This window comes from Symphodus melops (genome assembly GCF_947650265.1).
Source record: "Symphodus melops genome assembly, chromosome: 12".
Classification (NCBI taxonomy): Eukaryota; Metazoa; Chordata; class Actinopteri; order Labriformes; family Labridae; genus Symphodus; species Symphodus melops.
This window is the reverse complement of record NC_136702.1, coordinates 24889251-24903430: the sequence shown is the minus strand read 5'-3', so window position 1 is coordinate 24903430 and position 14180 is coordinate 24889251. Positions and strand designations below refer to the sequence as shown.

Here is a 14180-nt window from a genome sequence, read left to right as displayed (position 1 = left end):
GTATATATTGCAATATGTTGTTGTTTAACGTCATCAACGCGCGCCCATAAATGTCCCATGCTGCGTTCATGCAGACTCGGAAATTCCAATATCGGTTGTAAAAATCCGATACCGATATTTCCAAATATTACATTTTTAAGTCAATATCGGCTGATAATATTGGCCCTCCGATATTATCGGACATCCCTAGTTAAAACTTGATAAAAATTTCATGTGTTTTGAGTAATTTGATATGTTGTGATAAAAAAGGTGTACTTTCCCTTTAAGATTGTATATGTGCGCGAGATATTCCGTTTTCTTACCTGTTTTTTATTGATTATTAATTAGTTACAACAAGTTAGTTAGTCAGGCACGTTCATATCATTGGAATTCTAACTTTGAAACCAAGTAATAAAACAGACATTTTTTCCTTTTTTACAACATTTCTGAAGTCAACGTTTGTAGAACTGTGGAGCCTGAGCTGGCTACAGAAACTATCTGTGGGACGTAACTTTTGCTAATAGCAGACATCAGAGTAAGCTAGTTCACATGCCTGTTCAAACCTCTACATGACTCAAAATAATCCTCAAAGTCCTTCAAGTAGCTGTCATGTTCTCCGTGTTGTTCTCCGATGTGCGGACGCAGACTTTACCTCACGTTAGTTCAGAGCCGGCCCAAGCCTTCATGGGGCACTAAGCAAGATTTGATTTTGGGGCCTTCTATTTCTGCCAATAATATTCATTGTTGATCATTCACACACCTATTATAATCTCCTTGTGGCTCTGGCAGTGTTGTTTACATTATCCTATTTTTAGCCTGGCATGTCTTTACATATGACATGTAATATATAAAGACATGGTGGTGGCCCAGTTGAGAACTGCACATGGTGTTCAGTCTGACTGACTCAAATGAATCCAAACAGAAGAAAGAAGGTGTTACCTGCTCTCTGTGATCATCTGACTCTTTAGATTGTGTTTGATAAATCTTCATATTTTTTATCAGTCAACCATCAGTTTAGTTCTAAAGACATGTCTTCACAGGGGGACGAAGAGGACTCATGTTAGAGAGGAGCAGACGTCCTGTCCTCGGTATGGAAAAAGATCCAGACCAGGATCTGGACTGCAGACAGTCAGTCAGAGCAGCACTGAACAAAGTAAGACTGTACACCTTTGTGCTTCTGTGATCTCCTCCTTAAAACACAACTTTCATTGGTCAATGTCAAAAGTCTAGAAATAAAAACTCTTTTTACTTCTTTTACAAAAACATCTGAAAACAATAATCCGATTGTATCCTTCTCTCTTTTAGTAGATCAGCAGGAGGTTTTAGATCAACATAAGGTCAGTCTGAGGACAAGATGTGAACGTGTGACTGAAGGAAGTGATGAAACAGGAAGTAGAATCCACCTCAACAGGATCTACACTGAGCTCCACATCACAGAGGGGCAGAGTGAAGAGGTGAACACCCAACATGAGGTGAGACAGATGGAGACAGACTCTAAAAAGAAGACCCTCCATGAGACTCCAATCAAGTGCCAGGACCTCTTTAAAGCCTTACCCGACCAACAGGAACCAAAGACAGGAGCTCAACCCGACCAACAGGAACCAAAGACAGGAGCTCAACCCGACCAACAGGAACCAAAGACAGGAGCTCAACCCGACCAACAGAAACCAAAGACAGGAGCTCAACCCGACCAACAGAAACCCATCAGAGTGGTTCTGACAAACGGCGTGGCTGGTGTTGGAAAAACCTTCTCAGTGCAGAAGTTCACTCTGGACTGGGCCGAGGGCTCAGAGAACCAAGACGTCAGTCTGCTGATCCTGCTTTCATTCAGGGAGCTGAACTTGGTCAGAGATCAGCGCTACAGTCTTCTTGAGCTGCTCCGTGTTTTCCATCCAACATTACAGAAGGTGGCAGCAGAGACGCTCGCTGTCTGTAAACTGTTGTTCATCTTTGACGGCCTGGATGAAAGCCGACCGTCATTGGACTTCACAAACAGGGAGGTTGTGTCTGATGTCACACAGAAGTCATCGTTAAACACACTGTTCACAAACCTCATCAAGGGGAATCTGCTCCCCTCAGCTCTCATCTGGATCACTTCTCGACCTGCAGCAGCCAATCAGATCCCTCCATCATGTGTTGACAGGGTAACAGAAGTACGAGGCTTCACTGATGCCCAGAAGGAGGAGTACTTCAGGAGGAGGTTCAGTGATGAAGATCTGTCCAGCAGAATCATCTCACACATCCAGACATCCAGGAGCCTCCACATCATGTGTCTGATCCCGGTCTTCTGCTGGATCACTGCCACAGTTCTGGAGCACATGATGAGCACAGAGCAGAGAGGAGAGCTGCCCAAGACCCTGACTGACATGTACTCACACTTCCTGCTGGTTCAGACACAGAGGAAGAAGAACAAGTATGGTGAGGGACATCAGGTGAGTTCACATGAGCTGACGGAGGCCGACAGGGAAGTTCTTCTAAAGCTGGGGAGGCTGGCGTTTGAACATCTGGAGGACGGAAACATCATGTTCTACCAAGAAGACCTGGAGCGGTGTGGTCTGGATGTCACTGAGGCCTCGGTGTACTCAGGAGTTTGTACTGAGATCTTTAAATCAGAGTGTGTGATCTTCCAGAAAACAGTCTACTGCTTTGTTCATCTGAGCGTTCAGGAGTTTCTGACTGCAGTCTACATGTTCCACTGTTTCACCAACAGGAACACAGCAGACCTGGAGGCTTTTCTGGGAGAAAAACAGACCTTGGAAATGTTCCTAATGAAATCAATGATAAAATCACTGGAAAGTAAGAACGGTCACCTGGACCTGTTTGTTCGCTTCCTTCATGGTCTTTCTCTGGAGTCAAACCAGAGACTCTTAGGAGGCCTGCTGGGTCAGACAGACAACAGTCCAGAAATGATCCAGAGAGTCATCAACAACCTGAAGAAGATGAACAGTGAAGATATCTCTCCTGACAGAAGCATCAACATCTTCCACTGTCTGACGGAGATGAAGGACATCTCAGTCCATCAGGAGATCCAAGAGTTCCTGAAGTCAGAGAACAGATCATGGAAGAAACTCTCTGAGATCCACTGCTCTGCTCTGGCCTACATGCTGCAGATGTCTGAGGAGGTTCTGGATGAGCTGGACTTGCAAGAGTACAACACATCAGTCCAGGGACGATGGAGACTGATTCCAGCTGTGAGGAACTGCAGGAAGGCAAAGTAAGTCCAGATGTGATGAGCATTATAAATCAGTGTCATGTACGAATAAACCTATTTTAATCTAAAGTAAACATAATAATCTCTGTTCATCAAAAACTGTTCCTCTGTTAATGTTCAGGAGAAACAGCCAGTGGTAGTTTTTTTCATACGTGATGTTTTTTTATCTTTTTGTCCTGAGTTCATAAATATCTTTGATAGTTTTTTGTGAACACATTCAGGAGAGAATTCCCAAAGAAGTGACTGAGATGTGTGATAGTGTTAATCCCTGAAAAGAGAGATATCAGATGCTGTGAGCGCCCCCTTCCAGCCTCTGCAGGCATTACTAATCAATCATGAGCATCATCTCTGAACATCTCAGCAGGTAGATCACAGATAAACTGTTCCTACAGGAGATCCTTCACCTCACTACATTTGATTCTTTGCTGACTTGTTTGATTTCTGGATCATTCTGCAGCAGTCTCTGTATTTTCACCTTTATAGAAGTGAGCCAGACGAGAATGAGATGGTTCTCCTCTAGAGTCACTGTTCAATGAGTTTCAAATGGTTTTCTACTCCAGAGAGAGTCCTCTGAATAGATCACACTTCAGATCACAGACTATAGATGAAGAATATTTGAGAGGAAGGAGGCTACACCAGTTCCAGGGAATAAGTCCAACTCAGTGGTATAATCATCATAATCAAAGTCACAGATCAGATGTAACAAAGGCTAATGTTCATCTTTAAAACTTACTACAGAATTGAAGATATGACTCAAACACAACCAAAGTAAATCAGTAGATAAATAAATGAACTCATTCACTGCTACTTATTGGACTTCAACAAAGGAAACTTCCATCTTAAGCACACAGTCCAAACTATCAGGATTGATGAGACATTCACATGCAGTCAGCTCCATTGTTCCCAAAGAGTTCACAGCAGGTGAGCTGGCTGCCTTTATCAGCTCTGAAGCTCCGCCCATCCAGGAAACATAAAGCCAGGTAGAGGAGAGTGAGAGAAGGAGGGGGGATTTTACACCATAGACATGATGTCCTCCTAAATAAAACTCCATTAGTTTCCATTCTTCAGTAACATTTAGTGAATGATTGACAGGTGAAGAATGTGCAGGTTTGAAAACCAGTGATGAGACTTTTTGTGTCAGTGACAGATTCCACTGATGTGTAAAGTTAAGACCAAACAGGACAAACTGTTTAATCATCAGATGTGAGACGTGAATATCAGACTCTTCTTTTATAAGTCATGTTTCTCTATTTTATGTGTCACTACAGACTTTATAACTGTGGACTCTCAGAGACTCACTGTGACATCGTGGCCTCAGCTCTGAAGTCCAACCCCTCCCATCTCAGAGAGCTGGACCTGAATGACAACAAGCTGCAAGATTCAGGAGTGAAGCTGCTGTGTGAGGGACTGCAGAGTCCAAACTGCAGACTGGAGACTCTGAGGTCAGACACCTTTTCTTTCTTTGAGTCTGTGCTGCTGTTCAACACCTCAGGAATGATGAACACTGTGTGAACCTCCTTCAGTAACAGATCCAATAATGACAGGACATGTGTTTGGATGGATGTAGAGCCGAAACGATTCCTCGAATAATTCAATTACAAAAATTGTTTGAGGATTTTTCGCTCCCTCGAGGCCCCGTTTAGTTTTTTTTTTTGCATCATTAAAACTATGCTATGAGTATTAAACAGGTTTAATGTAGCTGCAGCTACCTGCTCCTCTCTCTGCTGCACGCTGAGTCTGAAAAACAGACACTTCAGCGCTAACACACACACACACACAAACACGAGCGCGGCGCGCCCCTTTTAACTTTTAGTTTAGTTGATCTGTGATCCAAACGACCGACTTGGGAACTTGTGATCTGGTGAAACGGTCGGCTTTTCTCCGTTCACTTTCACCATGTCTGCAGCTAACATAGCGATAGCAGCGTTCCTCTCACAGTCTCTGTAGTCTCAGACTGTGAGTGCGCTGAATGCACGCGCTGCAGGAGCAGACAGAGATGCACACACTTCTTATAATGAACAGGCTGATTATATGAAGAGTCTCATGTTGTCAGAGCTAAACCAAGAGAGAATTTGTTTTAGTTTTTATATTTATATTTAGTTGAAAGATTTTCAATTTCCTCTTCTGATAAAATGGTTGAATCTTTGATTAGTAGTAGGAGGGAACTAAACAAAACCAACTCATGACACAGGCGTTACCATGGTAGCTGCAAAGACTACAAACAGGTTTGTGAGACAACTTAATCCTTAATGAAGCAAAAGTATGATTTACTCGATTCATCGAACGGGATATTCAATAGAATACTCGATTACTAAAATATTCGATAGCTGCAGCTCCAGATGGATGTGGATTGTTTGATTTTATTGTCATATATCCTGGACCTCATCATTCTGACTGAGAGTCCACTTTACAAGAGATTTGAAGAACATCTGTTTATGGATCATTCTTCCTCTCTTTCATACCGTTCATGTTTTTTTATGATCATATATCAAAACAAACTCTGTGATTTAAACGTACTGTGAGGAGGTTTGATCTGCTGATGAAACACACTCAAAGTAATCTGGATTTCTCTTGATGATTGTCTAAAGTCAATGAGACCACCAACATTATAAAGTCCTTTTGAAAGTCTGCCTGTTTCCAGCTGCTCGCTGTCACATGAGGAGAATCACAGGACGCTGTCTGGAAAAGCCTTTCTTTACATTTCCTACAGAAGAGATTCACACTGACTTGTAGTTTGTAGAGTTCAAAGAAAGCAGGAGGAGTTTTTAGTGAGGGAATACTGTACAGGACAAGATCAGTAAAGAGAGAACAGGTTTCACTTTGTCCACAGGGGGGCGCCAAAACATACACGTAATGAAAGTTCCTCACAGGAGCTTTGAGTGTTTGAATCTAAGAAGGATCAGGAAGAACTAAAGTATTAATGCATCCTAATAAAGTCCTTCAATGTTGGAATGAACAGATGATGATCACATCAGTGTGTTCATGTGGACAACATCACACATGCATGTAGAAAGTTCACTGTCATCTACTCACTGTGAAATCATGAAGACTTGTGATTGAATAATGTGTGATTTGATAAATGTAGTAACATCACAGAGCTGACTGAGATCAGCAGCCTGTTCTTCATCTGTGCACATGAACAGCTGGATGAATGTTGAGCTGACATTTGGAGGATTTAGATTTAGTGAATACACAATCAGAAATGATCCTCTAATCATTTAGAGAAAACTTGATTCATCAGGACAAAGTGATGTTGAGATACTCATCACAACCTGAACACATGTGACTGGATTACACATTATTTTTATTCTTCTTTTATTCTTTATTCAGATTGAGGGGCTGCAGTTTGTCAGAGATCAGCTGTTCTTCTCTGGCCTCAGCTCTGAAGTCCAACCCCTCCCATCTCAGAGAGCTGGACCTGACTGACAACAACCTGCATGATTCAGGAGTGAAGCTGCTGTGTGATTATCTGCAGAGTCCAAACTGCAGACTGGAGATTCTGAGGTCAGACACCTTTTCTTTCTTTGAGTCTGTGCTGCTGTTCAACACCTCAGGAATGATGAACACTGTGTGAATCCTAACCTAAAAACAAGCTGAGCAGCATGAAACAAGCTAACATTAGCAGCAGCTCTGCTCCCAGCCCCCACTGACCTCCTGAGTCCACTGAAGAGGGTCTGCTAATCTCATGTTGTGTTTGTCCTGCCTGCCTTCATGACTCATTAGATTGTTAGATGGTCGAGCCTCTGATCTAAGAACAGCTTCCTGTACGGCTTACAGGTTTAAAGAATGTGTGGTGATAATCACAAACAGTTCATGAGCCTCTCATCACCTTTAACTTCCAAACAAGCTGCATATGAAATACACAGATCCAGAGAAGAGCAGCACAAAGACATTTAGGAGTGTAGAGAGGACTCTGACAAACCTCCATGAACTGTCCTTTAGTAACAGATCACATCATGACGGGACATGTGTTTGGATGGATTGTCTGAGTTTATTGTCATATATGCTGGACCTCATCATTATGACTGAGAGTCCACTTTACAAGAGATTTGAAGAACATCTGTTTATGGATCATTCTTCCTCTCTTTCATACCGTTCATGTTTTTATGATCATATATCAAAACAAACTCTGTGATTTAAAGGTACTGTGAGGAGGTTTGATCTGCTGATGAAACACACTCAAAGTAATCTGGATTTCTCTTGATGATTGTTTAAAGTCAATGAGACCACCAACATTATAAAGTCCTTTTGAAAGTCTGCCTGTTTCCAGCTGCTCGCTGTCACATGAGGAGAATCACAGGACGCTGTCTGGAAAAGCCTTTCTTTACATTTCCTACAGAAGAGATTCACACTGACTTGTAGTTTGTAGAGTTCAAAGAAAGCAGGAGGAGTTTTTAGTGAGGGAATACTGTACAGGACAAGATCAGTAAAGAGAGAAGAGGTTTCACTTTGTCCACAGGGGGGCGCCAAAACAGACACGTAATGAAAGTTCCTCACAGGAGCTTTGAGTGTTTGAATCTAAGAAGGATCAGGAAGAACTAAAGTATTAATGCATCCTAATAAAGTCCTTCAATGTTGGAATGAACAGATGATGATCACATCAGTGTGTTCATGTGGACAACATCACACATTCATGTATAAAGCTCGCTGTCATCTACATTTACTTCTTTTATTCTTTATTCAGATTGTGGGGCTGCAGTTTGTCAGAGATCCGCTGTTCTTATCTGGTCTCAGCTCTGAAGTCCAACCCCTCCCATCTCAGAGAGCTGGACCTGAGCTACAACGAGAACCTGCAGGATTCAGGAGTGAAGCTGCTGTGTGATTATCTGCAGAGTCCAAACTGCAGACTGGAGACTCTGAGGTCAGACACCTTTTCTTTGTTTGAGTCTGTGCTGCTGTTCAACACCTCAGGAATGATGAACACTGTGTGAATCCTAACCTGAAAACAAGCTGAGCACCATGAAACAAGCTAACATTAGCAGCAGCTCTGCTCCCAGCCCCCACTGACCTCCTGAGTCCACTGAAGAGGGTCTGCTAATCTCATGTTGTGTTTGTCCTGCCTGCCTTCATGACTCATTAGGCAACGCAAGTTTATTTGTATAGCACATTTCAAGAACAAGGCAATTCAAAGTGCTTTACACAAGACATCAAAAGCATCATGACAGAGGAAAGAAAAGATGCATAAAAGTTAAAAATCACTGAAATTATTAAAACTTAAAATTTGTTCAAGTAAAAACAATTCAAATAAAATTAATTTAAGGAAGACTATAAAAAGACTTTAAAAGTTTCAGCACAGAGTAAAAGATTAAAACCTTTATTAAAATATTTTAGTTAAAGGCAGCAGTAAACAGGTGAGTCTGTAACCTTGATTTGAAAAGAGCTGAGAGATTCAGCTGACCTGCAGTTTTCTGGGAGTTTGTTCCAGATATACAGAGCATAAAAGCTGAAGGCTGCTTCTCCATGTTTGGTTCTGACTCTGGGGACAGAGAGCAGACCTAGACCAGACGACCGGAGTGGTCTGAGCGGTTTTTAGTTAATCAGCAGGTCACTTATGTATTTTGGCCCTGAACCTTTTAGCGCTTTATAAACCATCAGCAGGATTTTAAAATCTATCCTCTGACAGACTGGCAGCCACTGTAAAGACCTCAGAACTGGACTGATGTGATCCATTTTCTTGGTTTTGGTGAGGACTCTAGCAGCAGCGTCCTGGATCAGCTGCAGTTGTCTGACTGATGTTTCAGGCAGACCTGTAAAGACACTGTTACAGTAATCAAGACGACGGAAGATAAAAGAATGGACGTGTGTTTCCAGCTCCTGCTGGGACATAAGTCCTCTAATTCTTGAAATGTTCTTCAGGTGATAGTAGGCTGATTTTATAATTGTCTTGATGTGGTTTTTAAAACGCAGGTCTGAGTCCATCACTACGCCCAGATTTCTTGCCTGCTCTGTAGTTTTGAGTTTAACTGACTCTAGCTGTGTGCTGACTCTTCGTCACTCTTCCTTTGCTCCAAAAACAACAACCTCGGTTTTGTCTTTGTTCAGCTGGAGAAAGTTTTTGCACTGATTTGCTTTATGCATTTACCCAGTGCTTTATTAGGACTATCATCTCCTGGAGACATTGTAATATATATTTGTGTGTCATCTGCGTAGTTATGATAATTAATTTGATTGTTTTTTATCATCTGAGCTAGTGGGAGCATGTAGACGTTAAACAAAAGAGGCTCCAGGATTGAACCTTGGGGAACTCTACAAGTAATTTTTGTTTGCTCAGATTTGAAGTTACCTATAGACACGAAGAAGTCCCTGTTCTTTAGATAGGACTCAAACCAGTTTAGTGCTGTCCCAGACGCTCCAACCAAGTTTTCCAGTCGGTTGAGTAATACAGTTGTGTGCGAAAGTCAGGGCACCCCTTTAAAAACAGCATATTTTATATATTTAAAAATTTATATTCATATTTACTGTCTCTCTGGTATATGGGAAAAAAAGACAATATTGTCAGGAAACATTAATGCATAGTTACATTTTATTTTATAAATTGAACAAAATTACAAAAATGAAAAACATAATTTTGGCATGTGCAAAAGTCGGGGCACCCTGAGAGTTTCAAAGTGTCAGATTCTTTTTACAAGCTCAGACCTCTACCAGCTCATTGGTCCTGAAGCATGTGTCAACAATTGTCATTAGGGAGTGCCAGCTGGTGCCAATTTGAGGGATTCTTAAATACGGCGACTCCACAAACCTTGTACAAACACTCAGCAACCATGGGTTCCTCTAAGAAGCTGTGTAAGACAGAAAAAATGAAAGTAATTGATGCCCACAATGCCGGGGAGGGCTACAAGAAGATAGCAAAGCGTTTTCAGCTTGCAGTTTCCACAGTGCGAGGCATAATTAAGAGATGGCAGGTGAGGGGAACTGTGGAGGTCAAGAAGAGATCTGGAAGACCAAGGAAACTCTCGGAGAGAACAGCTCGTAGTCTGGTCAGAAAGGTAAACCAAAACCCACATTTGACTTCAAAAGACCTCCAGGAAGATTTAGCAGACTCAGGAGTGGTGGTGCACCCTTCCACTGTGCGCCGATACTTGCACAAACAAGACCTTCATGGAAGAGTCTGCAGAAAAAAACCTTATCTACGACCTCATCATAAAATACAACGTCAAAAATATGCAACAGAACATCTACAGAAGCCTGATGACTTTTGGAAACAAGTGCTGTGGACTGATGAAGTTAAAATAGAACTCTTTGGCCACAATAAGCAAAGGCATGTTTGGAGAAAAAAAGGAGCAGCATTTCATGAAAAGAACACCTTGCCAACTGTTAAATATGGGGGTGGATCCATCATGCTTTGGGGTTGTGTTGCAGCCAGTGGGACAGGAAACATTGCTCGGGTGGAGGGAAGAATGGATTCAATTAAATACCAGCAAATTCTGGAGGCAAATATCACAGCATCTGTAAAAAAGCTAAAGCTGACAAGAGGATGGCTTCTACAACAGGATAATGATCCTAAACATACCTCCAAATCCACCATGGACTACCTCAAGAAACGCAAGCTGAAGGTTTTGGAATGGCCTTCACAGTCTCCCGACTTAAACATCATCGAAAATCTGTGGGTAGATCTTAAAAGAGCTGTGCATGCAAGACGTCCTAAGAATATTGCAGAACTGGAAGCCTTTTGCAAGGAAGAATGGGGAAAAATCCCAAATAATAGAATCCAGAAACTTGTTGTTGGCTATAAAAAGCATTTACAAGCTGTGATATCTGCCAGAGGGGGTGTTACTAAGTACTGAAGGTACTGATGCTGTAGAGTGCCCCGACTTTTGCACATGCCAAAATTATGTTTTTAATTTTTGTAATTTTGTTCAATTTATAAAATAAAATGTAACTATGCATTAATGTTTCCTGACAATATTGTCTTTTTTTCCCATATACCAGAGAGACAATAAATATGAATACACATTTTTAAATATATAAAATATGCTGTTTTTAAAGGGGTGCCCTGACTTTCGCACACATCTGTATATTGTGGTCAACTGTGTCGAACGCAGCACTGAGATCAATAAGACTAAGACTGAGGTTCTGCCACTGTCTGTGTTTAAAAGTCATTAAACACCTTGAGATGTCTCAGTGCTGTGATTTTGTCTAAAACCTGACTGGAAGACATCGAAACAGTCGCTCAATGTCAAAAAGTTATTTAACTGTTGAAAAACTGCTTTTTCGATTATTTTACCTGAAAAAGGAAGATTTGATGTCGGCCTGTAGTTGTTCATTACTGACTTGTCTAGATTGTTCTTTTTTAATAGTGGCTTGATGACTGCTGTTTTAGTGCCTGTGGGAAGACACCTGAGGAAAGAGACATGTTTACAATCTGTAATAGATCTGGGGCCATGACGTGAGAAACTTTAAAAAAAAAACCTGTTTGCAGGATATCAAGACAGCAGGAGGAGGAATTTAATTGTCGTATAATGTCCTCATTAGATTGTTAGATGGTCGAGCCTCTGATCTAAGAACAGCTTCCTGTACGGCTCACAGGTTTAAAGAATGTGTGGTGATAATCACAAACAGTTCATGAGCCTCTCATCACCTTTAACTTCCAAACAAGCTCCATATGAAATACACAGATCCAGAGAAGAGCAGCACAGAGACATTTAGGAGTGTAGAGAGGACTCTGACAAACCTCCATGAACTGTCCTTTAGTAACAGATCACATCATGACGGGACATGTGTTTGGATGGATTGTCTGATTTTATTGTCATATATGCTGGACCTCATCATTCTGAATGAGAGTCCACTTTACAAGAGATTTGAAGAACATCTGTTTATGGATCATTCTTCCTCTCTTTCATACCGTTCATGTTTTTTATGATCATATATCAAAACAAACTCTGTGATTTAAAGGTACTGTGAGGAGGTTTGATCTGCTGATGAAGCACACTCAAAGTAATCTGGATTTCTCTTGATGATTGTCTAAAGTCAATGAGACCACCAACATTATAAAGTCCTTTTGAAAGTCTGCCTGTTTCCAGCTGCTCACTGTCACATGAGGAGAATCACAGGACGCTGTCTGGAAAAGCCTTTCTTTACATTTCCTACAGAAGAGATTCACACTGACTTGTAGTTTGTAGAGTTCAAAGAAAGCAGGAGGAGTTTTTAGTGAGGGAATACTGTACAGGACAAGATCAGTAAAGAGAGAAGAGGTTTCACTTTGTCCACAGGGGGGCGCCAAAACAGACACGTAATGAAAGTTCCTCACAGGAGCTTTGAGTGTTTGAATCTAAGAAGGATCAGGAAGAACTAAAGTATTAATGCATCCTAATAAAGTCCTTCAATGTTGGAATGAACAGATGATGATCACATCAGTGTGTTCATGTGGACAACATCACACATTCATGTATAAAGCTCACTGTCATCTACATTTACTTCTTTTATTCTTTATTCAGATTGATGCACTGCAGGTTGTCAGAGATCCGCTGTTCTTCTCTGGCCTCAGCTCTGAAGTCCAACCCCTCCCATCTCAGAGAGCTGGGCCTGAACTTCAACAACAACCTGCAGGATTCAGGAGTAAAGCTGCTGTGTGATTATCTGCAGAGTCCAAACTGCAGACTGGAGACTCTGAGGTCAGATCACTGACTGTGTCATTCATTAGGATCATTTAAATCCACATCCTCCATTAATGCACATTTATATATTTTCAGTATTTGTCTGAATTTAAATCTTTTTTTTTATTTTTTTATTTTTTTTAAAAGATTTATTTTGGGCCTTTTTTGCCTTTATTATAGAGGGAGGAAAGTGGATAGAGTCGGAAATGAGGGAGAGAGAGTGGGGAGAGACATGCGGGAGATGGGCCACAGGCCGGACGCGAACCCGGGCCGCCCGCGCGCGCGCGAGGACTATAGCCTCAATACATGGGATCGCGCGCCTTGCCACTGCACCACCGGCGACCCCTGAATTTAAATCTTTTGAAATTATTTTATTTAAGAGATTTCTTTTTTCAATTTTCTGAATAATTTAGAGATTTGATGTGAAAATGTTTTTGTGACTCTGTGAAGTAAAGTTGAACAAGGTGCACATGAAGCCTCTGGTTTCCTCTGGTTCTGTTAAGAAGTGAAATCATAAAGACTTGTGATTGAATAATGTGTGATTTGATAAATGTAGTAAGATCACAGAGCTGACTGAGATCAGCAGCCTGTTCTTCATCTGTGCACATGAACAGCTGGATGAATGTTGAGCTGACATTTGGAGGATTTAGATTTAGTGAATACACAATCAGAAATGATCCTCTAATCATTTAGAGAAAACTTGATTCATCAGGACAAAGTGATGTTGAGATACTCATCACAACCTGAACACATGTGACTGGATTACACATTATTTTCATTCTTCCTTTTTTCTTTATTCAGATTGAGGGGCTGCAGTTTGTCAGAGATCAGCTGTTCTTCTCTGGCCTCAGCTCTGAAGTCCAACCCCTCCCATCTCAGAGAGCTGGACCTGAGCTACAACGAGAACCTGCAGGATTCAGGAGTGAAGCTGCTGTGTGATTATCTGCAGAGTCCAAACTGCAGACTGGAGACTCTGAGGTCAGACACCTTTTCTTTCTTTGAGTCTGTGCTGCTGTTCAACACCTCAGGAATGATGAACACTGTGTGAATTCTAACCTAATAATAAGCTTACTTAAACGTATACTTAAAACCACAGAAGCACAGCCCCACATGTGACGTGATGATGTCAGTGCTGATGTTACTGGTTCAGAGTGAACTCCATCAGATGGGTGGTGTGGTTAGAATTCAAACAGAGCTAAGAGTCATACACAGTCTCTATCTGTGCACATGAACAGCTGGATGAATGTTGAGCTGACATTTGGAGGATTTAGATTTAGTGAATACACAATCAGAAATGATCCTCTAATCATTTAGAGAAAACTTGATTCATCAGGACAAAGTGATGTTGAGATACTCATCACAACCTGAACACATGTGACTGGATTACACATTATTTA

At 41.4% G+C, this 14180-nt stretch overlaps 1 protein-coding gene across 1 annotated transcript in view; it reads left to right on the top strand.

Annotated features, from left to right (window-relative positions):
• LOC306832401 (uncharacterized protein) overlaps positions 1 to 14180 on the top strand; it is a 126430-nt gene that overhangs the window by 62793 nt on the left and 49457 nt on the right. Inside the window, exons 4-9 of the mRNA XM_079357052.1 lie at positions 1285 to 3193; positions 4459 to 4632; positions 6521 to 6694; positions 7875 to 8051; positions 12625 to 12801; positions 13585 to 13761. Of these exons, the coding sequence (XP_079213178.1) occupies positions 1285 to 3193; positions 4459 to 4632; positions 6521 to 6694; positions 7875 to 8051; positions 12625 to 12801; positions 13585 to 13761 (2788 nt within the window). The remainder of the gene's footprint in view (positions 1 to 1284; positions 3194 to 4458; positions 4633 to 6520; positions 6695 to 7874; positions 8052 to 12624; positions 12802 to 13584; positions 13762 to 14180) is intronic.